At 39.3% G+C, this 26856-nt stretch overlaps 1 protein-coding gene and 1 long non-coding RNA gene across 4 annotated transcripts in view; one reads left to right on the forward strand and one right to left on the reverse strand.

Annotated features, from left to right (window-relative positions):
• Window positions 1-509: 509 nt before the first annotated feature.
• Window positions 510-26856, reverse strand: part of LOC147583201 (uncharacterized) — a 55914-nt gene continuing 29567 nt past the window's right edge. The window contains exons 2-4 of one of the 3 annotated variants that reach the window (XR_015246198.1): window positions 24356-24506; window positions 2119-2229; window positions 510-659 (exon numbers count right to left, since the gene is read on the reverse strand). This is a non-coding gene — a long non-coding RNA (uncharacterized LOC147583201). Of the gene's footprint in view, window positions 660-2118; window positions 2426-5301; window positions 7052-24355; window positions 24507-26856 lie in introns of those variants that run through there. The other 2 variants (XR_015246194.1, XR_015246193.1) reach the window with 2 other exon arrangements.
• Window positions 6244-26856, forward strand: part of SPMIP4 (sperm microtubule inner protein 4) — a 42793-nt gene continuing 22180 nt past the window's right edge. The window contains exons 1-3 of the mRNA XM_025929962.2: window positions 6244-6385; window positions 7050-7202; window positions 17424-17600. Of these exons, the coding sequence (XP_025785747.2) occupies window positions 7069-7202; window positions 17424-17600 (311 nt within the window). The 5' untranslated portion in view covers window positions 6244-6385; window positions 7050-7068. The remainder of the gene's footprint in view (window positions 6386-7049; window positions 7203-17423; window positions 17601-26856) is intronic.

Consider the following 26856-nt stretch of genomic DNA (forward strand, 5'->3'; position numbering starts at 1 on the left):
CAGAGTTATCTAGCTCACTGACATTGGTTTCAAGGAGGGGACATCCAAATAATTATTCTTTTCATGAGTATTTAAGTACTAAGTACTAAAGGTAGGCACTGGGAACCCAAAATGAAACAAAAAATACGATTCCTGCTTTTCAAGGTCTCCTACATTACCGAGAGAGGTAGACACACAAACCAAAAGGTACTGCGACATAAGTGCTGTAATACAGAGGCAAGTAGTAAGGGGGAAGATAAGAGGGCACATTTAACTTTCCTCAGAGAAGAAAAGAGTATCAGGATGGCAGAGAAGAGCATAGCTTTAATGTCCAGACAAAAGTGGATCATTTTTTGTATATGTCAAATGAGGATATCTACTTCACAGGGCTGCTGTGGGTTTTAAAATTATGTACACCTACAAATACACACACACACACACACACACACACACACACACACACACACACACTCTTCTATCACAGCATCTGGTACACAGTGTATGTTAAATAAATTACCATTACTAGGGTGTGCAAGTTATCAATTTATTGGCTCTCCATTCCAAATCCACTCTTCTTTGCCCTGCACTTTGTGATACTGGACTTGGATCCTGCAAAAAGTTCTCCGTCATCAGGTGGCAGAATTTTAAGTTTCATCAATAGAAAGCACTGGAATGACCCCCTGCAAGGCAATGATAACAGTAAGACACTTCTGTTTCAGTTACTGATCCCTTATTATTACTATTCATCACTAGAGCCTGGCATCCACCTAGAAGCGTTCCAACTGGCCATTAGACCACTCTCTCTCTCTACCAGCAGCCATATCCAGCACATACCCTCCAGCAATGGCAGGCCACTTCCAGAGGCCAGTCCTGGCCAACTCACATCCTCTAAGATGAGACCACTTCTAGAGAACAGTGCTAACCTACACCTCTAACAGGTTTCTTCTCCATCCGAAGGCTGTGTGTACCTATGACAGACACTCTGTCTTCTAAGAAGTTTAAATCTCCCTCTTTTCGTAGTTAACTAGCCTCTACTAGCTAATAATCCTTTATATTAAGTTTACCCTGCTCAAATAATAAGCATGGTTTCTGCTCCTTACTGCAAGTAAGGTCAATATAATTGAAGGATGGGCTGCTGTGGGACAGGATTGAGAAAGATTAGATTAGGAAAATTTTTTTCAAAACCAGAAGTCAGCCTTCATGCTGTGAATAACAGGGGTCCATGGTGGATTTCAAGCAAGACACATGTCAGATTTGCATTTTACAAAAATCTCCCAGGTGGTAGTATAGAGAATGATAGGGTGAAGGTAAAACTGGAGGGAGGCAAAGTACTAGAAGAACACTGTGACTGACGTTACTAGAATTCATTAACATTTCCCATTCCCTAGACACACAGGAACATGACATATCGCAGGCCATGCCCTGCAATTTCCTTGGCCATAGGAATGTTTATAAACTGCTGTGAATCACTTGTGAGTAGAAACAGCTAAGAGCTGGTGCTTAATTACCTACACTGCCTTCTGCTGCTGCAAACCCTGAGGCCCCACATTGAAATGGCAGAGTTAGGAGACAGCAGCCCTTGAATGACAAGGTGCAGGGTCCCCTGCAGTAATGGTTTATGGAACACAAGGAGAAACAAGCCACTGAGATTTTAGGCCACTTAGATTTGGTGGTTATGTGTTACTGTGGCATCAACTAGCCTACGCTCTACTCCTTTGACCCTAAGGTATCCACAGACACATTTCTACCCATATTTAAATGTCGATGCAACAATTATATGGCATGCTTCCACCTAGATGATGAAATTATTCTTCATACAAATGAATATCCCATCACTCACTCCCCCACTCCCCAGATGACCCTAACAGTCACTATTTCTATTTTTGGATGATGTTATTTCGTCTCCTAGTTTAGTTACAATGCCATCAAAATATTCTGCATCCTAAATACTACATTGTAAAGTCAACCACCAACATTCTAGCTAACATTAAAATATTAAAACATTCTAATATTTAGAAAGGTAAGAAAGAAAACATATTATGTAGTATGGTACAAACATTATACAATAAGTGGTTATCTAACACTGCACAGGAAACCATACCAGGACTTGGTGGTTTTAAAGAACAACTATTTTATTACCTCTTGTGATTCTGTAGGTTGTCTGAGATCATGTAGGCAGTTCTTCCACTGGTCTCACCTGGGGCTTCTCATCTGGTTGCAGTCGGGTGACACGTGAGACTGGAGTCATCTCTTCAGATAATGGGGACATTATGACAACAGGGTCCCTCTCCCTCTTCATATAATCTTCCCACAGGGTCCCTCTGGTAAGGTAGTTAGACTTATTTCATGGTGGTTCAGGTCTCTCAAAAGTAAGTGTCCGAAGAGCGAGAAAGTGGAAGCGACCAGTCCTCTTAAAGACTAGGTCTAGCATTGGCAGAGCATACTTCTGCATTCAAGTGGTTAACACGAGTCACAGAGCAGCTCATACAGATGTAGGTGGGAACTACACATAAGCATTAATAGCAGGAGCTGTGGTTCATTAAGGGCCATCTTTAGAGCCTAGTCAACCAGAGGCCAGGAAGAAAATATCCAATATTACTATAGTCCTTATTTCCATAATTCTTGAGGCTAGAAGTGCAATGGGTGCCATCTTTAGAGGCTAGTCTACCAGAGGCCAGGAATAAAATATCCAGTATTACTGATTTCCATAATTCTTGAGGCTAGAAGTACAAGGGTATTTGCTTCCCAAGGTAGCACCTACCTCATTGGATCGTAACTGTTTCCTGTTCCATATCCCCAGAGATTGCAGGCACTGGGGCAATCCCTGACACACTCTGGGCAATTGGGAATTATTACCAAATAAGGACATTTTATAAATATCTGCACCTATGTCATTGCAATGAGTACACAGTTCCTTAGCTACTCAAGGCAAAAAAAAAAAAAAAAAACCTCAATTTAATATTAAAGTGTCATTAAACTCATTTGTAATCAGTTTAATTTTAAAGCCAGAAGAATATGTAGTTTTAATTATCATCCTAGTAAGTAGGATACATACATTGGAATCAACGAGGTTTTAAGTTTTACAGCTGTTTTTTAATGTATGTTTTAAAGTCACTGAAAAAGACTTCCCAACCCATCTTCTAGGCAAGGAATAACACTCAAACTTTTTCCATTTAAAAAATACTCATGAAGTATGCCTGGGTGGCTGGGTCAGTTAAGCGCCTGACTCTTAGTTTCAGCTCAGGTCATGATCTTGTGGCTTCATGGGTTTGAGCCCCACCTAGGGCTCTGTGCTGACAGCGTGGCAACAGCTTGTGATTCTCTCTCTCTCTCTCTCTCCCTCTCTCTCTGCCCCTCCCCTACTCGTGCTGTCGCTGTCTCTTCCAAAATAAATAAACTTTTAAAAAATATATTAAAAAAAACTTAAATATTCATAAAATCACTATGTCAAAGAGAGATCTACACCCCATGTTCACTGCAGCATTATTTATAATAGCCAGACATGGAAACAACCTAAGTGTCCATCTACAGATGAGTAGATAAAGAAAATGTGGTACACGTGTGCTCACGGAAAAACTATTCAGCCATAAAAAAGAAAGAAATCTTGCATTCCTGACATGTATGGATCTTGAGGGCATTATGCTAAGTAAGACAGAGAAAGATAAATACAGTATGATCTCACTTATACGTGGAATCTAAAAAAACAAACTCATAGAAAAAGAGATCAGATTTGTGGTTGCCAGAGGCAGGGGGTGAGAGGTAAGGGAATCAAGCGAAGGTGGTCAAAAAGTACAAACTTCCAGTTTATGAGATAAGTAAGTACTGGGATATAATGCACAACAGGATGACTATAGTGAACAATGCTGTTTGGTATATTTGAAGTTGCTAAGAGAACAAATCCTAAAAGATTTCATTACAAGGGGAAAAATTCTTTTTTGAAACAATATGAGGTGATAGATGCTAATAAATAAAATTACTGTGACAGCCATTTCATAATATATACACATATGAAGTCATTGTGTTGTACCCCTTAAACTTATACAATTTTATACGTCAATTATATCAGTGAAACTGCGAGGGGTGGATTAAATACCCATATCTGCCAAGAAGTACGAGATCCCTCAAAACTTTATTTGGTTCATTATCAAATACCACTTTAATTAAAAGTCTTTATAACAGATTTAAAATAAAGGTTATAGAGTATAGCTTACATTATTATATACTTCCTGTATATTATCTCCTTGAAGGCGAAAGGTCTAACTTTAGCGGTTTGGAATTTTTGTCAACCCAGACACAGTATTCTATGCATACATTTTTTTCATTCCCAAATTTCATCTTCTCTGCTGGCGGGATTACTAGTGACTCAAAGAATACATTAAGGTAAATGAAGTCGTGACGGAGAGAACAGTATGTCAGGAGAGATAGAAAGGTGATCTGACTCCACAGGAAGTGGTGACACACCTAAGAAATCAGTTATTTTGAGCATCCCAAGGCAGGTGCTTACTTTTGGTTGGGGTCACATATACATGATCTGATGGCTGAGGAGCGCGGTCAAGTAGACCCAGTTCTGACATCCTCAAGAACCTTTCAGATGGGGAAGCATTTCCAAAGAGAACACTTGTTTTACAAAGATCTGACAATGAATTTTTTTTCTTGCCTATAAATTTTATTTGGAGATAACAAAGTTAAAAATAAGTAATGCTATTTTCCTACTCTTTACACCCGTTTGACAGAAAATAAAATTTCAAACCCACTAGAACCTGGAGACTCTCACCACATATCCTGGGTCCCATTGTGGCCCTAACTTCCCTGGTCTCACAACCATCCGCATACATACGAGCCCATGGCTTATGATGCAGCTTCAGCAGATATCCCTGATTAAATCTATTGTGTTCAATTATTACCACCCAGGAAGAATCAAGCCATGAGGAAATGGAACAAAGGTCAAGCACAAGAGAAAGGTGGGATACAGAAATTACTGGAAGGCTGGGCACATGAAATAGGCTAAGTTGACAGGGAATTCAATGGGAAGGAATTTAAAAGGAAATCCTGAAAACCCTAGAGCAGCAAAAAGGCAAAAAAAGATTAGGATGGACTTCCATGAGAAGTTATTTGGGGGGGGGGGGGGATAAAATGTATAAAGGGGAAAGATGAGGGCAAACTTCACCTAATTCACAATTCTGTCTCCAGCAGTATTTACTCTTGCAAGCTTAGTGGAATTGGGGGAGAGGTGCAGAGACTATGAAGTTGACCAAGAATATAAAATCCCGACCTTGCCGACTCCAATGCACCTTTCTTTCTCGCATGTCACCTAACACTCACCTAGAAAGCACAGCACAAAATGAATATCCACTGGTCAGCTGATTAAAAAGCTGTTTTAAGAGTCAGAGAACAACTCCCTTCTCAGAGGTGATCTCTCTACCTCCGCATCCTTCTGTGTTCCTACAGGCTCAGTTCTAGCCTCTCTCAAAATGTAAGCTTCCCACATCCCGGTCCTTCGGGGGTGGGGGGTGGGGGGAAGTGTCTCAGTCATCACAGAAACTCAGGGCTCTGTAGGTGCGGAACCGTGTTCACCTTAGCTTCTGGGGGAAAGGGGATGGAGGTGGGAGGGCAGGGGTTGCGCGTAACTGAGGTCATCAAGGTGGGGCTAGGTCCTTGGGAACTGGGTAGTAAGCCGCAGCCAGACCTGCCCGTTTGCCATGTCCGCACCCACCCGAGGAAAGAAGAGCCAAGTGTCCCACAGGGCACAACTCCGGAGCACGCGTGGAGTCCAGCGAAGCCACCTTCAAAGCGGCCACAGCCCCCCCATTCCAGCAATAGGAGGCGGAGGGGAAGATGGGCAGGATGCTCTCGCCTCACCAGGGTGTCCTGCCCTCCATCCTGGCGCTGAGCCCGTCCTCCGCCCAGTCCACACTGGGAATGCTAGGGCCGGAGAAAAACCCTAGAACAAGCAGACCAAGTAGAACTCGATCTTCCACCAGAGGACGCCTGGGGGCGGGGCGAGATGTGGGGGCGGGGCCGAGGGCCTGGAGCCACGGAAGAGCCCCTTTCACCTCTAGACTGGGCGTCTTGTCCTCTCTCTACACTTCCAGTCCCGTTTCGGATTACTACCAGTCGCAAGGCTCCTAGGCTGGCTTCCTGAGAAAACTCTAATAGCCTCCTGCCCCTTCGCAAGAATGCATTACCTAGTGCCACGGTCACGGTTGCCGTCATAGGCACCCTCAACCCCACCCCTGGCCTGCCCGCGGTCCCTCTCTCTCCCCACCCGCACCTGCCCGTAACCAGCAAGCTCCCTGGGCCCGCAGGTGTGGACAACGGCGGGATTCCACGCCCCGCAGAGGCCCACCAGCTCTGGGGAGGGCAAGGGGAGACGTGATCCAGGGCCGCCCCCAGGCTGATGTCCCAGGTGCGTCCGAACCCCTGAGTCACCGCTAGGCAGGACGCTAATGGCCTGGGAGGCCCGCGGTGCCAAGCCGGGGTGCCTCCTTGGCTTCCCCGTCCAAGTCCGAGGGAGGGAGCGGGATTCTAACCCTTTGGGGTCCTGCTGCACCACTGCTTCTGCACCTCTCTGCAAAGCTCTTCTCTCATTCCGGATCCCTGAAACCCTTAGAAGCACAGCTGCTGATTCTGCTGTGTGATTCTGCCTGCTTTTAAGAAATATTATGGGGATGGGGTGGGGGGTCAGCTGAGTTTTCTTGAATAGTTATGGTAAACTTTGAGGCAAAAATTTAATCTCAGTCGATGTCCATGGAGGAGTGGCCTTGTATGGATATGGACCTGTCGTTCAGTAGTGTTTAGATTGTCCTTAAGAACGTCTTCCACTTCCACTTTCAATTTCCCTTGAAATTCACTTCCATAGAATTTAAGTTACTATTTATTACTGATGTGATATATGAAGGTCCACAGATGGTTTCTTGGTGAGAAAGGAAACCCCTGATTTCTATGCAATGTTGAGTTGAACAATTTAGCAGTATAAAGTATGTTTCCTGCCTGCCCTGAGGGAGGGTCAGTGTGATAGTGACCAAGTCAGTTGACTATTGGAACCAACTGTGCCCTTCTTTTCTTTCCAGTCTGTGCCTTTCAAGAAACATGGAGGTAATTCATGGCAGGCCCTACTGTTGCAGAGAGCTTGAAGGAGCTGACCTATTGTCAAACACCTTTTACTCTAATGAATTGCACACTCCATTACAAACAGCTACTCGCCCAACTGCCTCCGAGGACAGGTAAAACGTAATTACAAAACGTTACAAAACGTAAATAATTACAAAGGGCTTTAATATATTAGTTTATTTTTATATGTGAGAAAAAAAAACACTCAGAGGGCTCTTCTGTTTATCACAACTTAGGGATGGCATAACATGACAATTAACTAAACTGTAGTGTCCACATCTGTTAGAAACTTGATCAAAAGTAAGTTGGTGTGTATCTTTACAAGGCAGACATCAATTTCATTCACAACATTCTAAAATTCCAGAATGATCACTTCCTTCATTTGAAAATTAATCTGTTTTGATCAAAATTTTTATTTTATCAGGAGTAGTATAAGTGGTTCCCTATCATCCCCTGACACCATCTGTTCAAAAACACTCCCAGAATCCGTTGTTCAAGGTTGCCATTTAAATCTTTGCTTCACCAAATTTCCTGTAACACACTAATTACAAATTATTATTTAAATTGCATCTAACGTATGTTGATTGATTGCTGTTTATGGACACTGTACCAAATGCTTTGTATATAGCGATTCTTTTAATCCTCACAACAACCCTATGAGATAAGTACTATTATTTTCACCATTTTACATATGAAGCAACAGGTGCAAACAAGTAATTTTCTAAGATTTCAGTGCCAGCTCTCTGTATTGTATTTATTTGAATCATTTTGAGGAAAAAGAAAAAATCTCAAAACACTTCGATGGTTTAAAAAAAACAAAAAAACAAAAAAAAAAAAACGCCTGTATGGTTATTTTTGTTCAGTTTGGTTTGGTTTTATTTATAATTTCACTTGATCAAATCTCTCGTTTAAGAATTCCTTCTTTAAGAAATCATTCAGAAAGCCACCCAGCCTCATTTTACACTTCCAAAATGGGACATCACTACCACACAGGCAGTCCATCCCAATTTTGAATGCTATTGGTTATCAGATAATTTATTTCTACTGAGGACATTTTTCCTCCTCATAATTTCTACCTGCTGACCCTGGTTCTTCTCTCCATGCAAAATAAGAATAATCTACCTATCATCTCCATGACAGCAGCCCTTCAAGAGTTCGAAGATCTTTTTGGCTCTGTAAGAGTTCTCTTTGCCAGGCTAAATACTGCTGCTCTGCAAACTTAACTCTTCCTTCTTGAATCTGGGCTTTCACCATCTTGATCAGACTTCCATGGATCTAATCCAGTTTGTAAACATGCTCTTTATATGAAAAAAGAAGCTTTTCTTTTCCTAATTATAAAACTAACACATTCCTCATAAATAATTTAGAAATCCTGGAAATCCACAAAGAAAACAAGTTTTCCATTTTTCTAACAACAGGAAAAGCTGTGAAATTAAAACAAAAGGAAGAAAACCTCTGTACTTCCTTTATCCAGAATAACCACCGTTAACACCATGATATGTGTCTTCTCCATTTTTTTAACTTAAAGATCATATTTAACATATTTTGTAAACTGACATTTTCATTAAATGAAAAGGAATATTTTCGTATTTGTGGGAAAGAGGACTCAGCTCACTTCTACTAAGTCAGTCCTTGCTACACATGTTCTTCTGTTCCCTGATTCCCCAAAATGGCTGTCAGTCCTAAATTCCTACTTAGCTCCAAGAGTCATCAGAATCGGACGGGCTTCCCTTGAGTCAGAGGAAACTCTTAGCAGATTGTTCATGATCTGGGGATAGACAACTGTCCCTGGCTCAAAAACAGCAACATAAAATTTTATATTTGGTCAAAAGGAATCTGAGTAGGAATTTAAGGCTGTCCTATCTGACTGAATTCACTAACAGCATGTATATAAGGCTTTTCACTGAAATTTTTATCTCTTCTACCTAAATGGTCCTATGGTTGGTTAGTAATTGGCCCCAAAACCTTTTCAGTAGCATGAAATTTAAGAAAAGCATCTTTGAGGGGTGCCTGGATGGCTCAGCTAGTTAAGCATCCGACTCTTAGTTTTTGCTCAGGTCCTAATGTCAGTGAGTCTGAGTTCTGAATTGCGATGACAGTGAAGAGTCTGCTTGGGATTCTCTTTCTCTCTTTCTCTGCCCCTCCCCTGCTCTCTCTCTCTTTCTCTCTCTCTCAAAATAAATAAACTTAAAAAAAAAAAAAAAAGGAGAGAAGCATCTCTGAGAAAATATTGCTTTTTATTAACTGCCTATAAAATTAAATACAATATATGTTCAGTTACCTGCAAACTACAATAAGGTACTCCTTGAAGCAGTAGGTAGGTACAACCATGTTCCTGACTCCTAATAACTAAAATTTGCTTTCCCTTTTATTCCATATGAATTCTTTCCTATCATAGTCCCCAAATGGGAAAGCCAGGATGATCATGCATTCTCAGAACCCCCTTTTTTAACCCCCTCTTAAAAAGCAGCTGGGCAGCATACAGAAGTTCCCTTTTTCTTCTGAACTGCTCTGGAAAGTGTCATCATGGTAACATTGGAACCTCTACTCTGTCAATGCTGAGGCTTACTTCTTCAGAGGAAGTTCAGGGTCTATGGCTCCCAACTCAAACCTCAAGGTATCTCAAAGCAAAACACAACAAAAGTTCCTGGCCTTTAGGGTTTACCCTTCATAATGATAAGGATGAACATGAGTCCTAGCATATGTTAGCTCTCAGCAGTTTAGTTTTCTAAACTTGGATGTACTTAAAGGGATGCCTTTTTAAAATATCATAGTGTATTCTGAACTCCGCAATTTTAACAGCAACACAAAATGACTTCCTCACGTCAGTGTACTTTTTCTTTTCAGAATAGGCAGCCTAGCTCCAGTGTTATCCAGCACTGGTATGCAGACAGAACACATCAGAACTACCTGAGCAGCTTTGTAAAAATAGAGAGTCCTGGGCTCTGATGTGAGTCTAGGAAATCTGCATTTTTAGAAGTTTTTCAGCTTACTTGGAGAACCACTGGGCTAGCAGAAAGCACTGAAAACAGTAAGAAAACCAGGACTATGGTTGTAACTTCCCCACTGACCAAAAGCGAGTTACTCTTCATACTTTGGTTACTTTCTTCACTGGTGTATTTTAGAACAAGCATAGTAGTCACTATTATATATACTCTGACTTGATCTCTTTTAAAAATATTAATAAACATGGTATTCTTCTGTATTTCTTCCACTGAAAATTTAAGAATGGCTGATACTGCTATTTAGAATCATGACAGAGGTCTATCTCCTTTTTCCATTCAGTTGGCATCTCCTTATCTCTAGCAAGTTCTCTAGCTCATTAAGCAAACAAACATCAATTAGAGAAGTGCCTTGAGAATTGCTTAAGATTTCATCATTGGTTCTCATTTTGTTTCTGAATTCATTCCACTGCTTTTAGATTCTTTAACTTTTTTGTTATTGTTACTACTAGTTCTCTGCCAACTAAAAATGAGAAAATGTTTGTTCTGAGCTTCCTTTAATCATTCCTTCCAATAATTACTGGCTAAATTCAGCTCCCCCAAGTAGAATGTAATACTCAAAACTCCACAGTGACTCCAAAGCAAGATGCTGGTTCATCCTTAGGAAACACATCTTTCTCAAAAACAAGTAAACATTTAATTTTATGTGGTCACAGATTGCAGTACTAATCATTTATTATTATTTTCTTTGTTATGGAGACATGTATTATTTAAGCTTTCACATTACTTAATCCTAAAACTTCAATATTTATGTTCCTAGTTCCTTCTATACAATGCTGTCAATATTAAAGCTAAGGGGGGAAATGTGAGACCCCAAAATAAAGGAGAAACGGACTTATTTTTGCATTTGCCTTCTATTTTAAATGGATTCCTACAACTTACTGGCTTTAGATGGATACCAACCCAAATGATTGATTAACATTTTCTACTGGCTCATCTTCCTAGGACAATGTAATATATGGAGGTCAGATATTGAGAAATTGACTCATCTAATTTAAATATAACTTTTAAAACTTAGATATTAAAGCTTAGGTTGTCATTAATCAAATGTATTTAAATATTTTTCACTTGTCATGTCCTCCAAACCATGTCTACTGATCATAGCCATAAAGCTGGTGAAAGCCTCAGAGGTCTGAGAGCTGAATACCGCCATCCCTTCGACAGCACCCTAAATCAATGGTCACCTAGATTCTCCTTGACTAGCAAGCGCAGAGATAGGCAAACGTATTCTGTAAAGGGCCAGACAGGAAATACAGGTGGCCTTTGAACAGCACAGATTTGAACTGCATGGATTCACTTACATGCTGATTTTTTTCCAACAAATACAGTATGGTAATATAAATGTATTTTCTTTTCCTTATGATTTTCTTAACACTTTCTCTAGTTCACTTTATTGTAAGAATACAATACATAATACATATAACATACAAAATATATGTGTCCACATGTGTGTACACTATTACAAAATAGTGTAATCAACTGTTTATGTTATCTGTAAGGTTTTTTGGTCAACAGTAGACTTAATAGTTAGGTTTGGGGGGAGTCAAAAGTCATACGCTGATTTTCAACTGCATGAGGGGTCAGCACCCCTAATTCCCATGTTATCCAAAGGTCAACTGTACTTTAGGCTTTAAAGTCTCTGTCGAACTACTCAACTCTGCTATGGCCAAAAAACCAGCCATAGACAATAGACAATATATAATGAATGGTTGTGGCTGCATTCCAACAGAATTCTACTGACAAAAACAGGCAGCAGGTTGGATTTGGCCTATAAGCCATGGTTTGCCAACACCTATCTAGTGACTTTATGAGATAAAGCATTCCATTTATAAAAGACAGTGTTAGTTCTTCATCCCATTCAGCAGATATTTACAGGGGATTACACTAAGCCAAGTGCTATACAGGTACAAAGAAGTTCCACAGTCCATACCCCTCTCTCTGAGCTCCTCTCCCATGTTTCTAATTGGATCCTGCCACTCAGACAATACAGTCCAAAGGGCTTACAAGGCCCAGAGGCTCTGGTTCTTGTTTTCCTCTCTTGCTTTATCTCTTACCATAGCTCTTCTCTACTGTGCTTCAAATTCCTGAATTCTGTATTATCTCTACTGATTTGGCCCAAAATTCCACTCCCATTTGCTCAGCCCTTAAGATCTGGATAAGTTCCACTCAAATCTTTATACCTTCTGAAAGTCCAAAGCCTTCCTTAAAACTTTACAAATTCCCAGGGTGGGGTGGAGGTGATCATTACTGACTTTCTGACTTTGGTTTTTCCTTTGGTTCCACTTAATACTGCTTCTGTTCAACAACACTTTGACCCAGACGTGAAACACATTCTTCAGTTTCCTCCAAAGACCTCATCCACACAGAGCATTTGTGAGCCTGGTAAACTTCCCTGATCAGTTATAGGTCAAGAGGAAGAATCACATCACACCATACAACACATAACTTAAAGTCCCTTATTAGCTGTAACCTCTGTATTCTTAAAAGTCCCTGAACTCAGTTGTCACTAGGGTTCCTCACTGACTTTTCACCCAAGTGCAGTGTCCAGTCTCCTAATATCTTGATGGCTTCTCCCTTCATCTCCCTGTACTCCACTTACCTCTCATCTTCCTCTCACAAGAGCAAAACACCAAATCCCTCCCACGGCAGAGCAGCTTAGTCAGTCTTAGGTGGCTTGGTATCATACTGACACCCATACTCATAGAGTCTCTACCTCTATATCAAGTGGCCTAACAAAATATTTTATCAAACAAAACATATCCTTTCCTAAGAAGGGTTCTAGAGCCAAGGCTGTCAGAAATTTTCAATTCCATAACCTTTTTAACCTCTTAGCCTTTTGACATGTTATTTCCCCACCTAAATGTCTGACTCGTTCTTTAGAACTCATTCCCCCAACAGTCTTTCCTCCAAAAAGGAATCTTGTTGGTCCTGCAAGGTACCTGGGGGTATGCTACCTATCCTGGACCACTGAAATCCAAGGTCAGGTGGTGGGCAGATGAAAATTTGGACAGAAGATAATAAGAGGGGTGGTTTACTTCTAATTTAGCTCTAATATGAGATAGTAATCTTTTGGAGCTTATTGTAGAGATTCTCTCCTTTAGATTTCTCCCCTGACTGATTTCTGTACTGCTCACCCCACAGCATCCTTAAAACAAAAATGAAATTGGAAACAATTGGCACTGCCTTAAGGGCAAAAGTGGCTCCTGTGCTTTTTTACCTCTCTGTAGCCCTATTTTCCCTTTTTTTTCTTTTTAATTTTTTATTTAAATTCCAGATAGTTAACATATAGTGAGTATTGGTTTCAGGAGTAGAATTCAGTGATTCACCACTTACACACAACATCCAGTGCTCATCACAAGTGCCCTCCTTAGTACCCATCACCTCACCTGTCTAGCCCATCCCTCACCCACCTCCCGCCATCAACCCTCAGTTTGTTCGCTATCTTTAAGAGTCTCTCATGGTTTGTTTCCCTCTCTCTTTCCCCCCCTCCCATATGTTCATGTTTCTTAAATTCTACATGAGTGAAATCATATAGTATTTGTCTCTGACTGACTTATTTCACTTAGCATAATATACTCTAGCTCCATCCATATCATTGCAAATGGTAAGATTTCATTCTTTTTGATGGCTGGGTAATATTCCATCATGTGTGTATTATGTATGTATATGTATATATGTATGTATATTTATAGATGTATATATATGTGTGTCTATATATGTGTGTGTATACACACACACACACACACACACACATACACACCATATGTTCTTTATCCATTCATCAGTCAATGGACATTTGGGCTCTCTCCATAGTTTAGCTATTGTTGATAGTGCCACTATAAACATCAGGGTACATGTACCCCTTCAAATCTGTATTTTTGTATCCTCTGGGTAAATACATAGTAGTACAATTGCTGGATCATAGGGTAGTTCTATTTTTGAGGGGCAGGGGCCTCCATATGTTCTCCAGAATGGCTGCACCAGTTTGTATTCCCACCAACAGTGCAAAAGGGTTCCCCTTTTTCCACATCCTCGCCAACATTTGTTGTTTCCTGAGTTGTTAATTTTAGCTATTCTGACAGGTGTGAGGTGGTATCTCACTGTGGTTTTGATTTGTATTTCCTTGATGATGAGTAATGTTGAGCATCTTTTCATGTGTCTGTTAGCCATCTGGATGTCTTCTTTGGAAAACCATGTCTTCTGCCCATTTCTTAACTGAATTATATGTTTTTGGTGTTGCATTTCATAAATTCTTTATAGATTTTGTAGACTAACCCTTTATTAGCTATGTCATTTGCAAATATCTTCTCTCGCTCTGCAGGCTGCCTTTTAGTTTTGTTGATTTCCTATTTTCCCTCTTATGGATCTCTGGTATTTCCTATCTTGTTAACAACTAGTCACTTTCAAAAAAGTATTTTTCTTCTTTTCTTTTCAGCATTTTGTTTTGTTTTAGTCTGTCTCCTCCAGGTAAATCAATAAGGTCAGACAGAAATAGATTTTAACTTCTCTAAGAAAATTTAACCCAAAAGTGTAATTGATTCCCTTTTTAAGATCTTCATGTCATTGTCTGCTCTCCAGGAAAACCACCTAGACAATAAATATCTGTAGCCCATCATATATTTGCATCATATATTTGCAAGACACTATGCTTTATCTTGGGGATTTTGTGGTGAGTATGGCAGAGTCCTTGTCTACAGTGACTTGTCCTTTTTGCTGTGCTATGGAAACTGTGATGAATCAGTGTTCTTTGTTCTCTACAACATTATACTGTTCATCTCTTGGCAACAGATTACCAGCTTATTATAAAAGGATAAAGCTTTGAAACAGCTAGGTGAAATACATGCATAGGACAAGCTATGTGGAAAGGTACCCCGAACTTCCACGCTCTCTGAGTGCACTACTCTCCCCACATTGCCATGCATTCATCAACCCAGAAGCTCCCTTCTCAGTACTTTTGGTTGTTTTCAGTGGGAAAGATATTCCAAATAATCTAGACAGCCATAACTGGAGACTTAAGTCATTAAATCCTTACTAATTAGGAAGCAGATTTTTTGTCACGTATTCTTAAGTGTTTTGTGAGGCCTTCTTCTAGGTAGAAGCTTCCATTCTTGTGTCAATGGCTACAGTCCAGGAAACAAATCCATCTCTCTGGCTTCACTCATGCATGCACTCATTCAAAAGACATCCACTGGATATGTTCTATAAAGCATGGTTACAAGAGTGAACTGGTTAGAGTCCTTGCCCTCCACTTCCTTGTTAAGAATGAGCAGGAAGAGCCATATGAATTACCACTTTTTAAGATCAGAAAACCCTACCAGCCAACTTATGAAATTTCCACATCTCCAGCCCACTGAATGGCACAGTTATAAGGGATGAGAAAACTTTAGCATGCATAACAATCATCTAGAGGGCTTATTAAAACAGATTACAGGGGCCCACCTCCAGAAATTGTGATTCCTAGGTCTGAAGCAGAGCCTAAGAATTTGTATTTCTAGCAAGCTTTTAGAGAGATGCTGATGTTTGGTCCATGGTCCACACTTTGAGAACCACTATGAAAGGAGCTCTAGATAAAGCTTAGGAGCAAATGCTTCTGCTCCTTTGCAGGACTCTCCATTTTTAAAAATCAAAAGATAATCCATAGCCAAAACCATTCAATGGGGAAACAATATTCTTTTCAACAAATGGTGCTGGGACAACTGGATAGCCACATGCAAAAAAAAAAAAAAAAAATGAAGCTGTATCCTTATCTCACACCATGTATAAAAATTAACAACAAATCAACATGGATCAAAGACCTAAAGATAAGAGTTAAAACATAAAAACTATTAAAAGAAAACAGGGGTAAATCTTCACGATCTTGGATTTGGCAGCATATTCTTAGATATGACACAAAAGCACAAGAAATAAAAGAAAAATTGATAAGCTGGACTTTATGAATATTAAAAACTTTCGTGCCCCAAAGAACACTATCAAGAAAATAAAAAGACAACATATAGAATAGTAGAAAATACTTGTAAGTCATATATCTGAGAAGGGACTTTATCTACAAGTTTTATACCTCAGTAATAAAAAGAAAGCTCAGGGCCCCTGGGTGGCTCAGTCGGTTAAGCATCCGACTTCGGCTCAGGTCATGATCTTGAGGTTTGTGAGTTCGAGCCCCCATTGGGCTCTGTGCTGACCGCTCGGAGCCTGGAGCTGCTTCAGATTCTGTGTCCCCCTCTCTCTCTGCCCCTCCCCTGCTTGTGTTCTGTGTGTGTCTCTCTCAAAAATAAATAAACGTTAAAAAAAATTAAAAAAAAGAAAAAGAAAGCCCAATTTGAAAATGGCAAAGGACCTGAATAATACACATTTCTCCAAGGAACATACATGAAATGGCCAATAAGCACATGAAACGATGCTCAACATCATTAGTCATTAGGAAAACGCAAATCCAAACCATAAAGAGATACTACTTCACATGCCCTAGGAGGGCTATACAAGAACCTAGAGATGGACAGAAAGTAGATTAGTAGTTGCTTGGGGCTAGGGTGGGAATGGGCAAGTGTGGAAATAAACAATGGCTAAAGGGCACAAGGTTTCTTTTTGAGGTGATGAAAACGCTCTAAAATTATCGTATGATGGTTGTACATATTTGTGAATATACTAAAAACCATTTAATTGTATACTTTAAATGGATGAATTGTATGGTATGTATATTATATCTCAATAAAGATATTTAAAAGAAAGAAGTACATGGAGTACAACTACAAATCACCATCATCATCATCATCATCATCTGTAGGCCCTCAAAAATTTAACCTCATTCCTTCAGCAATTCGAGGATGCCCAAGTAACCAGTATCTATCATAATGTACCCAACACTGAGAATTCTGTGTTTTAAAAATGTAATCTAAAAATAATTTTAAAGCTGTAGGAATTTTAGTTGTTTGTCTTAGTGTGTTCGGGCTGCTATAACAAAGTCCTCCTGACTGGGCGGCTTCTTAGAAGCAACATTGATTTCTCACAGTTCTGGTGGCTTGAAGTCCAGGATCACTGTGCCAGCATGGTTGCATTCTGGTAAAAGCCTTCTTCCTGGTTTGTAGCTGGCACCTTTTTGCTGTGTCTTCACATGGAGGAAGGGGCTGGCAAGCTCTCTGAGGTCTCTCAAGAGCATGAGTCCCATTCATGAGGGCTCCGCTCTTGACCTAGTCACTGAGTAAAGGGCCCACCTTATACCGTCACACTGGGCATTGGGATTTCAACACATGAATTTGGGGGACACAAACATTCTGACCATAGCATTCCATAGTATTCCATGCTGAAGTGATTTCAAAAGTATCTCTTTTTTCACAGATATCAGGAATTAAGGGAGTCATTCCAACAATGTAGACTTCCATGGGGTGCTGACAGAGAATATGGTGGGGTAATACCCATTTCACTCCCTGAGGAGCACAGGCCAAAATGTGAACCTCCTCATGTCATGGGCAAAGGACATCAGCATTATGGATTTGGTGGAGAAACCTGGCCAAGGTAAATAAACTTCCTGCTCTTTATATAGAGATCTTTATTTTGCATTTTTCTTTGCTCTTTGTTTCCATTGTGAGTCTTGTTGTTAACTTAAATCTACCTCCAAATTTATTTCTTTTACTATTTATGAAAAGACACAGATGGAAAAACTAATTATATAATTTCTAATTGTGAAATCTGTAAAAAAGAAATCTGTTTATGGATGTCTTTGCTATCCTGAGAGATGTTCAATTATTGTGATCAGAAATTTTGATTAATTCCCTTGCTAATCACATTTTATCTAAAACTATATGAGAATATTCCAAGAGATATTAAATTTAAAATCTTTTTGCTTGAGCAAATAGCTGGCCTCATTTGTATAGATGTTGTTGATTTTTGGAACTTTTGATTTCTAATTTGTTCATCAATCTGTAGTCATTAGAATCTACTGGGCATTGTTTTCAAGTAATAAAATATTTCAATAATCACTTGTAACTCTTAAAGTCACTCAGCGACTTTCTTCAAAACATATTAAAACTGAAGAGAAAGCAAAAAAAAAAATCTGAGCAGCAAATTAAATGTCACATTAACTATTTAGTAAAAATATGAAATTTTAAAAAACTATGAAATTTACTCAAAGCACAATCTATCAAACCTTCCCAGGGGCGCCTGGGCGGCGCAGTCGGTTAAGCGTCCGACTTCAGCCAGGTCACGATCTCGCGGTCCGCGAGTTCGAGCCCCGCGTCGGGCTCTGGGCTGACGGCTCAGAGCCTGGAGCCTGCTTCCGATTCTGTGTCTCCCTCTCTCTCCGCCCCTCCCCCGTTCATGCTCTGTCTCTCTCTGTCCCAAAAATAAATAAACGTTGAAAAAAAAAAAAATTAAAAAAAAAAAAAACCTTCCCACAGAGCCTACCTACTCCTGCTTTATCCAACAATCCTGCTTACCTGGCTTACTAACAATCTAGCTGACTAGTTTTTTGTTCTAAAGCAGTTTCAAAAAATACATTAGGAAAGACAAGCTGCAGGTAGAAAGAGAAACAATAATGACACGTGGCAGCTAACGACCTTACTGAATAAAAAGCAGACAAATGAGAAGGCCTGTCAGTCCAATGGGAAAGCTGCAAATACTGACATATTACAGATAGCAAGGACCTCAAGATCATGAATTCATCCAACAGATTTCTTCAAGTCCCCACTCTCATGGAACTTACGTTCTAATATAATATAGAGAGATTTATAATATTGTTGTACAGTAGCCACATTGTTATCCTGGTTTTACAATACATGGAGACCCAGAAGATTCAGTACCTTTCCCTGGATCACACAACTGTGAAGTTGTGGAACAGGGAGCAGAGTCCAGATTTATTTGACCCCAAAGACCAAGTTCTTTTCATCTGTCCATTCTGTTCATCATTCACTCCAGCTATTCATTTATTCAGCAGTTTTGAGCATTGTTCTAGACTAGGGTTGTATGTATCTCTTTACGGACTCTGCATCTATTGTCCTCAAAAGTTACATATTAAAAAAACACACAACATTCTAAAAGGATCAGAACTGTACTCACAGAATTCAAGAATGTAAAAGAAGAGCCAAAGACAGGTTTCTTAAGGGACATCCAGTTTGAAATGAGAGGTTTGTGTCTGGTGCCTCACTGAATGCAGCCCTAGGCCACTGGGAGATAAAGTACTTGTTCCAATTAGAATGCCCATCATCCCTGGCTCAGAAATGCAGGTTGCTGTACTCTATTCTCTTCACAACTATGTTAAACGTTATCACTTTGGCATATTTATCTCTTAAAAATATATTTAGGACAAAGTCCTATTTTCTGATACAATCACATTACTTGGCAAACAACTACAGAATAGGTTTTACTTGTCTCCTAATAGGGAATAACTTCTGTCACAATATTTTCCTTTCTCCCCAAAAAGGGCCTTTTTGTTTAATAACAGAGTATTTTCCAGCTCTCTGAGGGGTCAAGCCTCATCCCGGTCCATATAAAATCTTGCTCTAACAATCACACCCTACCACGTTCCCTAATGGGGATTTTCAGTGGGGTGCTGTGGTGCCACACATTCACCCCATCCTCATGGGGAACAGGATCACCCCTTTGCCTCACCAACCCTCCACTCATATGACTTTATAAATTGAAAGTACCTGCTTCTTTTTTTTTTAAGTTTATTTATTTATTTTGAGAGAGAAAAAGAGAAAGGGAGGGAAAGGGAAGGGGCAGACAAAGAGGGAGACAGACCCCAAGCAGGCTCTGCACTGTCAGCACAGAGTCTGACATGGGGCTCAATCTCACTTTGTGAAATCATGACCTGAACTGAAATCCAGAGTTGGACACACAACCCACTGAGCCACCCAGGCGCCAAGTACATACTGCTTAGGAAAATGTCCAGTGAGAGGTCCTATGGTATGTCGTGTGAGGTTAAGAAGTTAAAAGAACATGGCTTACTAATGGAAATATAATCATATGCATTTATATATGCATGTTCCAATGTAATGTCCCTGTCAACATCAGTATTCCTTGCGGCATTTCATGACATAACCTATATCTAATTAAAACACTTTTAAAGGAACTTAAACAATATCTACTTAACCAAGCTTTGGAAATTCAAAGTGAAGGTGTCATCACCTAACTCAGCATCCATTCGCTTAGAAGAATGAAGTTACAAAGTAATAACAATTTATAGCTTTGTTTTCACTTCCATAAACACTTCTTCTTATAAGTTTGATAAAGTAGCAAAGTTTTTACTTTGTTTAAGAAAAAGGAAATGAATCTTCCTCTAACAAACTGGCAAATGTTAAAAAGCTGTTCAACAGATATACAGTGCTCTGTGAACTAACGAATACTTTGAAACTCTTGCTAACCAGCACCCTTTAATGATGACACAAGTAGTAGTGGTGGTGATAATGCCTGCAGGTTAATGCTTATGAAACAAAATCACGGAATATCCCTCTCCTGTTACCTAACAGAGAAATAAACAGGAAATTCACCAGCAGCCCCCAAATAAGAAAAGAAGAACAACTTTATGCCATTAATTTTAATGTTATGTCAAGAAAAGAAAATTCCATGTCATTTATTACAGTTTGTAACTAAATGTTTCTCAAGAGGGCATCTGGAGCAGGACAGTTCTTTGTCCCGTACACTGCAAGATATATATCATCTCTGGCCCTCAACCTGTAAATACCAGTCTCATTCATTGTGACAACCAAAATAAAACCAGCCACACATATTTCCAGACCCCTGGAAGTGCTGCAGGTCCAGAGAGAAGACACACTATTGGTTGAGAGGCATTATACCTAACCCCATCCCTATATTCCAAATGCATACTGAGACGAGTCAACAAAATCCTGATAATTCTCCAATTTGAAGAGAAGATTAAGACTGAGCAATCCTAACAGGTAATCCTATTAGAACCGAAGAAAAGCCTCAAGAGTAGAAGCCTCTATTTTAAAAACAACAAGATCTCAGGGCGCCTGGGTGGCTCAGTTGGTTGAGCATCCAACTTCAGATGCTCGGGAGATCATGATCTCACAGTTCATGAGTTTGAGCCCTGTGATGGGCTCTGGGCTGACAGCTCAGAGCCTGGAGCCTGCTTCAGATTCTGTGTCTCCCTCTCTCTCTGCCCCTTCCCTGCTCATACTCTGTCTCTGTCTCTCAAAAATAAATAAACGTTAAAAAAAATTTTTTTTTAAATAAAAACACCAAGATCTCAAGAGAGATGAAGCTGTGCAGAATGTGTGCTCTTCCAGAACACTGTGTTGACCTAAGGGAATGAGTAGAAGCCATGGGTATGGCTCCTTCCCTAAATGAAAGGAATGAGCCTTACAGAGGACATTTAATAGGACCTTAGACAGCAGTACCAACAGACTCGGATTCCATCTGACACAATCTCAGCACTTAACTCTCTGTCCCTTCCATCCCATCAGGCTAAAGAAATATGGAGAGAATAATATTCAGTCATCAAGCTTGTAGCACAGACAGAAAGGCAAACTTATTTCAGATGACAGGATCAAGAATTCACCCACACTAGATCAGAGCAAATAGCTGCATTTAAACAGAGCTGTTCAATTAAATACATGTAATATGAGAAGAAATGATGAGGCATCAGGAATATAAAATTATATCTATATCTATATCTATATCTATATCTATATCTATATAGCACATTAAGAAACTAGTCTGAGAAAAAACATAGCCCAGGAAACAAAAGTAGTTTCTCTCTTTTTTTTTAAACTACATTCTTTATAAAGGGACTAAATAAGTATGTGAATCTCATAAAAGACAGGATGATTAGAAAATAGAATATTATAAAAGGGAAGACCACAAAGCTTAGGGAAAAAATAAGAAAAACACACAAAAGCACTCACAAATCTAGTAAAAAAAAAAGCAGCAAGAAACAGAATGGATGTGACTGAAAACTGATATAATGGCATAAAGACAATAAATCACAAAGAAAGCAGAGAGAAAAGATAAGGATATTAAAGCAATAAAGGAAAAAGTTATGGCTATTAAGAACAAGCATAATTATCGTAAGAAAAACTGATGTCCCAAATGCAGAGGATGTAACAAGTAAAACAAATAATAAGTAAATCTAACAGAAAAAGGTACTCAGAGATACACAAGAAAATTCCCTTGAAATTAAGAACAGAATTAAGAACTAAATTCTGAAAATCAAAAGCATATACCATATAATGGCAAAAATAGAGTGGAAGTACTGACAATTGAGATACAACCTGGTTATTTTAACGAGAGAGAGAGAGAGAGAGAGGGAGAAAGAAAGGGAGAGAGAGAAAATGTGAGTGGGGGAAAAGAGCACAGAGAGAGAAAGAGAGAGAGAGAGAGAGAGGGAGAATCCTAAGCAGGCTCCACGCTCAGCATGGAGCCCAATGTGGAGCTCTATCCACAACCCTGGGATCATGAGTTGGGCCAAAATCAAGAGTCGGACACTCAACCACCTGAGTCACCAGGCACCCCAATATTATTTTATTCATAAAGAAAGAGTTCTCTCAACATTCAAGCAGGAAAAGCAAGGCACCTACAAGAAGGAAAGGAGGCTGGCCTCAAGCATCTACAGCAGCATTCAACTCCAGAAGACCTATCTTCAAAGGTTTGAGTAAAAGTAAACATAACCCAAAGATATTGCATAACAATTGTCAATCAAGCATAAAGACTACATACAGGCAGAATTTAGAGTAATAGCACCCAATGAGCCCTTCTTAAAAAACAAAAAAAAATCTGAAAATGAAATTTAACAAACCAAAAAATAAGTCAAAATAAAGAACTCAAGAACAGAGATACTGTGATAAAAGGGTTGATGATGAACATTGAATCCATTCAAGCATGAGATGTCTGGACACTAAATGGTGAGCCCTGAATCCATTCACATGGTTGGGAAAATTATCATCATACAATTAGGTAAATGTTATAAACCTTGGCAAACTACAGATTAACTAAACAACCAAAATGGAGAGATCAGAGAGAGAAAGCAGAAGCGAGTGAAATGGTCTCACGCCTGAGAGTCAAAATTACCTAAGAAATAATAATGACTCCCAACATCCTAAATGTTTCAAAAACGTTTTCTTACTTTTACATGAATCTTTTAGAAATTTATGTCTATGTAGTGAAGAGATATACTTATGGTTCAGGAATTCCTACAGTTTTACACTGCCATCTGTTAAGTGCTAATTAATTTTTTTAATTTTAATTTTCTTTTAGAAATTGAATGAACATTCATCCTATTCTTGAAACTTTGATTCTGACTACAGCTGTCCATTCCCCCATTCTTATTTCCTTACATCTACTTTTTAAAGAGAGACAGATATCTAGAATCATGTTTTACATGGTAGTATTTATATGTACTTTTTTGTAATTACTTAAACCTTTAAAATGAGAATGATGCCATTTCCATAAAAACAGAAAACAATCTCTTTTTTAAACAACAGCATTAATCAAGTACTTGTACTTGATTAGCCACACATTGTGCTAACTGCTTTATAGAGATTATCTCATTTAAATTAAATTATATTTGACTTTTTCACAGTAAAACCACTTTTGTTCTTTTTTAAATTAAATGTTAATTTCACAAGGTATCCATTTGTATGTGTCAGGAGTTTTAGTTGCAAAAACAGAATCGGTTCTGACTAGTTTAAGAAGAGAATCTACCAGAGGATATTAGGTTAACTCACAAAACTGTGGGAGGGCTAGAGAAACAGGCTAATTGCTAAGCTTCCGGGAATAATATCCAGACTCATTCTCGAGACTCGCCTCATCAGGGAAGAGCTTCTGCTAAAACTGGGCGGCTCTGCTGCTACCTTATTAGCAATATGGATGCCCCTCTTGAAGCCTGTGTTTTTAGGCTACTCACATTCAAATCAAAGTCTGGTTGCAGATATGGATGACTGGCTCGCTGGTTGCTCAAGGGGCTGGAAAGTTGATTCTTCCTGGGCAAGTGGGATATCCAAAATGTGAAAAACTAACAGAATACCGAGAGGGTACTGTAAAGATGTTAGCCACCTGTCCCAGTTGACTGTCACACTAAATAACAGCAGCAAAAACAGTATCATGCTTTCCTATTCAACATGTGGTCCATGCACCAGCAGCATTGAGTACCACCTAGAAAATGATAAATGCAAAATCTTGGACCCCACCCCAGATTGACTGAGACAGAATCTGCATTTTAATAAAATCCCTCAGGTAATTCTAACATGCAGTGAAGTTTGAGAACGGCTGCCAGTGTAAGAAAATGTAAGACGTTTTCATGAAAATGCACTCACCTCCCCCAACGGGGAAACCCAGAGTCTCATCAGTGCCTGCATCCAGCTCCAAGTCCAAGATCTCTGGGTGATGTTCTCCTCTAGTTCAGTCATAATCTTGCCCTGACAGTTCACAGCTACACACTTAATGAAGTAAACCGTCACCAACACCCTATATAGAATAATAAGGAAATAAGGGAGAAGGGTGTATGAAAAAATAAAATCAGTTAATATATAAATATATTATATATAAATATATTATAAACTTTGTAGTAATTATATGTTATGGTATATAAAAACATATAGAAAAATATATTAAGTGTGTGTGTGTGTATATATATAGAATATATATATAGAATATATATAGAATATAGAATATATTCTATAGAATATATATAGAATATATAGAATACATATAGAGATAATAACATAATTATATACACAGCCAAGTTCACTTGCCCTCAGCCAGCACCTGGGCTGGTACAAGTTCATTACAAGTGGGGTACCCCCCAATGTTGTTCCTGAGAGATCTAAGCAATTAGTGGTTTTACCTGTGTGAGGCTGCTCCAGTATTCCATTAAATTTATGCCACTAGAGGCAATACTAAGAGGTGTCCAAAAGATTCTTTAGGTTCTAAAAATATTTTTCCCCATGACTGCACAGCAATAGCCCTCTTGCCCTTGACATTCAGAATCAATTATCCCAATCTACTTCTTGCCTGTTTTCTCCAATCATAAGGAGCCTCCAATTACCACATCATCAATTCAGCTTCCAATTCAGTAGGACCATTGTGTCTTCTCATGGTAGCATTTCTCCCTTGACCTCAAACCCAGCAAAACTCAAGGGGGTTGGGAAGGAAGCAACATTTTTCTCAAGTGTAACAGTAAGTATAATAGTGAGAGGTTCCACTCCGATCCTTTGCTTTTTAGACCATCCGTTCTGGCTATGAGAGACACCACTTCTTGGCCACTGGTTCAGAGCATGTGCCACACTCTTTAGGACAAGCTGCAGCCACAAATGAATCTTCAATAAGCTATTCTACATTCTGTAAATAGGAGACCAGTAAATCCTTTAAATGTAATCATTGCCTTATTTCTTTTGTGGTAAATTGAATTCCTTAATCGAAAGTAGTATTTTTTAAGATAGCATGCAGTGAATAAGGCATTCAGGAAGTCCACTGGTGATGTAACTGGCAGAAGTATATAGAGAAAGAAAGGGAAATCTGTCTTTAGAAGTGTCTACTCCTGTGGGGATAAATCATCTCTTTCACGATGTAATCAACCTCCCATCAGGTGGCTGACTAGTACACCCAGGGAGAGTTTTCTCTATGAAATACTTAGGGTTAGGGACACCTGGGTAGATCAGTCAATTAAGTGTCTGACTCTTGATTTTGGCTCAGATCATGACCTCACCGTTCATGAGTTCAAGCCCTGCACTGGGCTCTGTGCTGGTAGCACAGAGCCTGCTTGGGATTTTCTCTCTCCCTTTCTCTCTGCCCCACCCCTGCTTGTACTCTCTCACTTGCTCTCTCTCAAAACAAATAAATAAACATTTGAAATACTTGGGATTAGTAACCTCCACTGGCAAACTCAAATGTTGCCAGGTCAGTTTGATGAGAAGTTCACGTTGTTGAATCTACCTATAACTTCTGTCCTGCCTCCATGGTAATTTAATTTATGAAGCCACCGAGCAAGCACTGTGATGACTGGAGAAAGCCTGACACTCACAGAGTTGGTCACTTTGTTTGCCTAATTACGAAGCACATCCTCAACTGTAGGACTCTCTTGGTTAGGACTCTCATGGGGTACAAATAACCCTCACTACTCTAGGGCCATTCTCAAAGACTGAGAAAGCAAGCTTTTTAGAACTTTGGGTAGATGAGATAAAAGACGGGTGTTTAAAAGATACCTGGAGCCACAAGTGACAGTTGAGCACTACAATGTATATTAAAACACTATAAGCACCAAGAGCAAAAGCTAATGTAAACCATGAATTTTAGGTGATAATGATGTGTTGATGCAGGTTATCAATAGTAACAAATGTACCACTCTGGTGAGAAATAGTAAAATGGGGAGGCTAAGCCATGTGTGGGGATAAAGGGTATGTGGGAAATCTCTCTACCTTCTCTCAACCTTGCTGTGAACCTAAAACTGCTCTAAAAATACAAGTCTTTCTCAAAAAAAAAAAAATTAAAAAAAAAAGTCAAAGACAAGGTCCAGTCTCCTTTGACCACTGTCCCACCAATTCCAGTTTCCTCCCTAGAAGGAACCATTGCTGTCACTTTGGTGTACATTCTTTCACACCTTCTGCACATTTATATAATTACACATGTACCCCTTGAAAATATATGTATTATACAGTTTAAGTGTGGAATCGCTGGATGTATAGTATTAGGCAACTCGGTTCTTTTTTCGCTCTCTGCAATCTAAAGACTGTAAACACAGATCGATCTAATTCTTTTTTTTTTTTTTAATTTTTTTTCAACGTTTTTTTATTTTATTTTTGGGACAGAGAGAGACAGA

The sequence above is a fragment of the Puma concolor genome, chromosome A2, assembly GCF_028749965.1.
Source record: "Puma concolor isolate L17-30 chromosome A2, mPumCon1.1.hap2, whole genome shotgun sequence".
Taxonomy (NCBI): domain Eukaryota; kingdom Metazoa; phylum Chordata; class Mammalia; order Carnivora; family Felidae; genus Puma; species Puma concolor.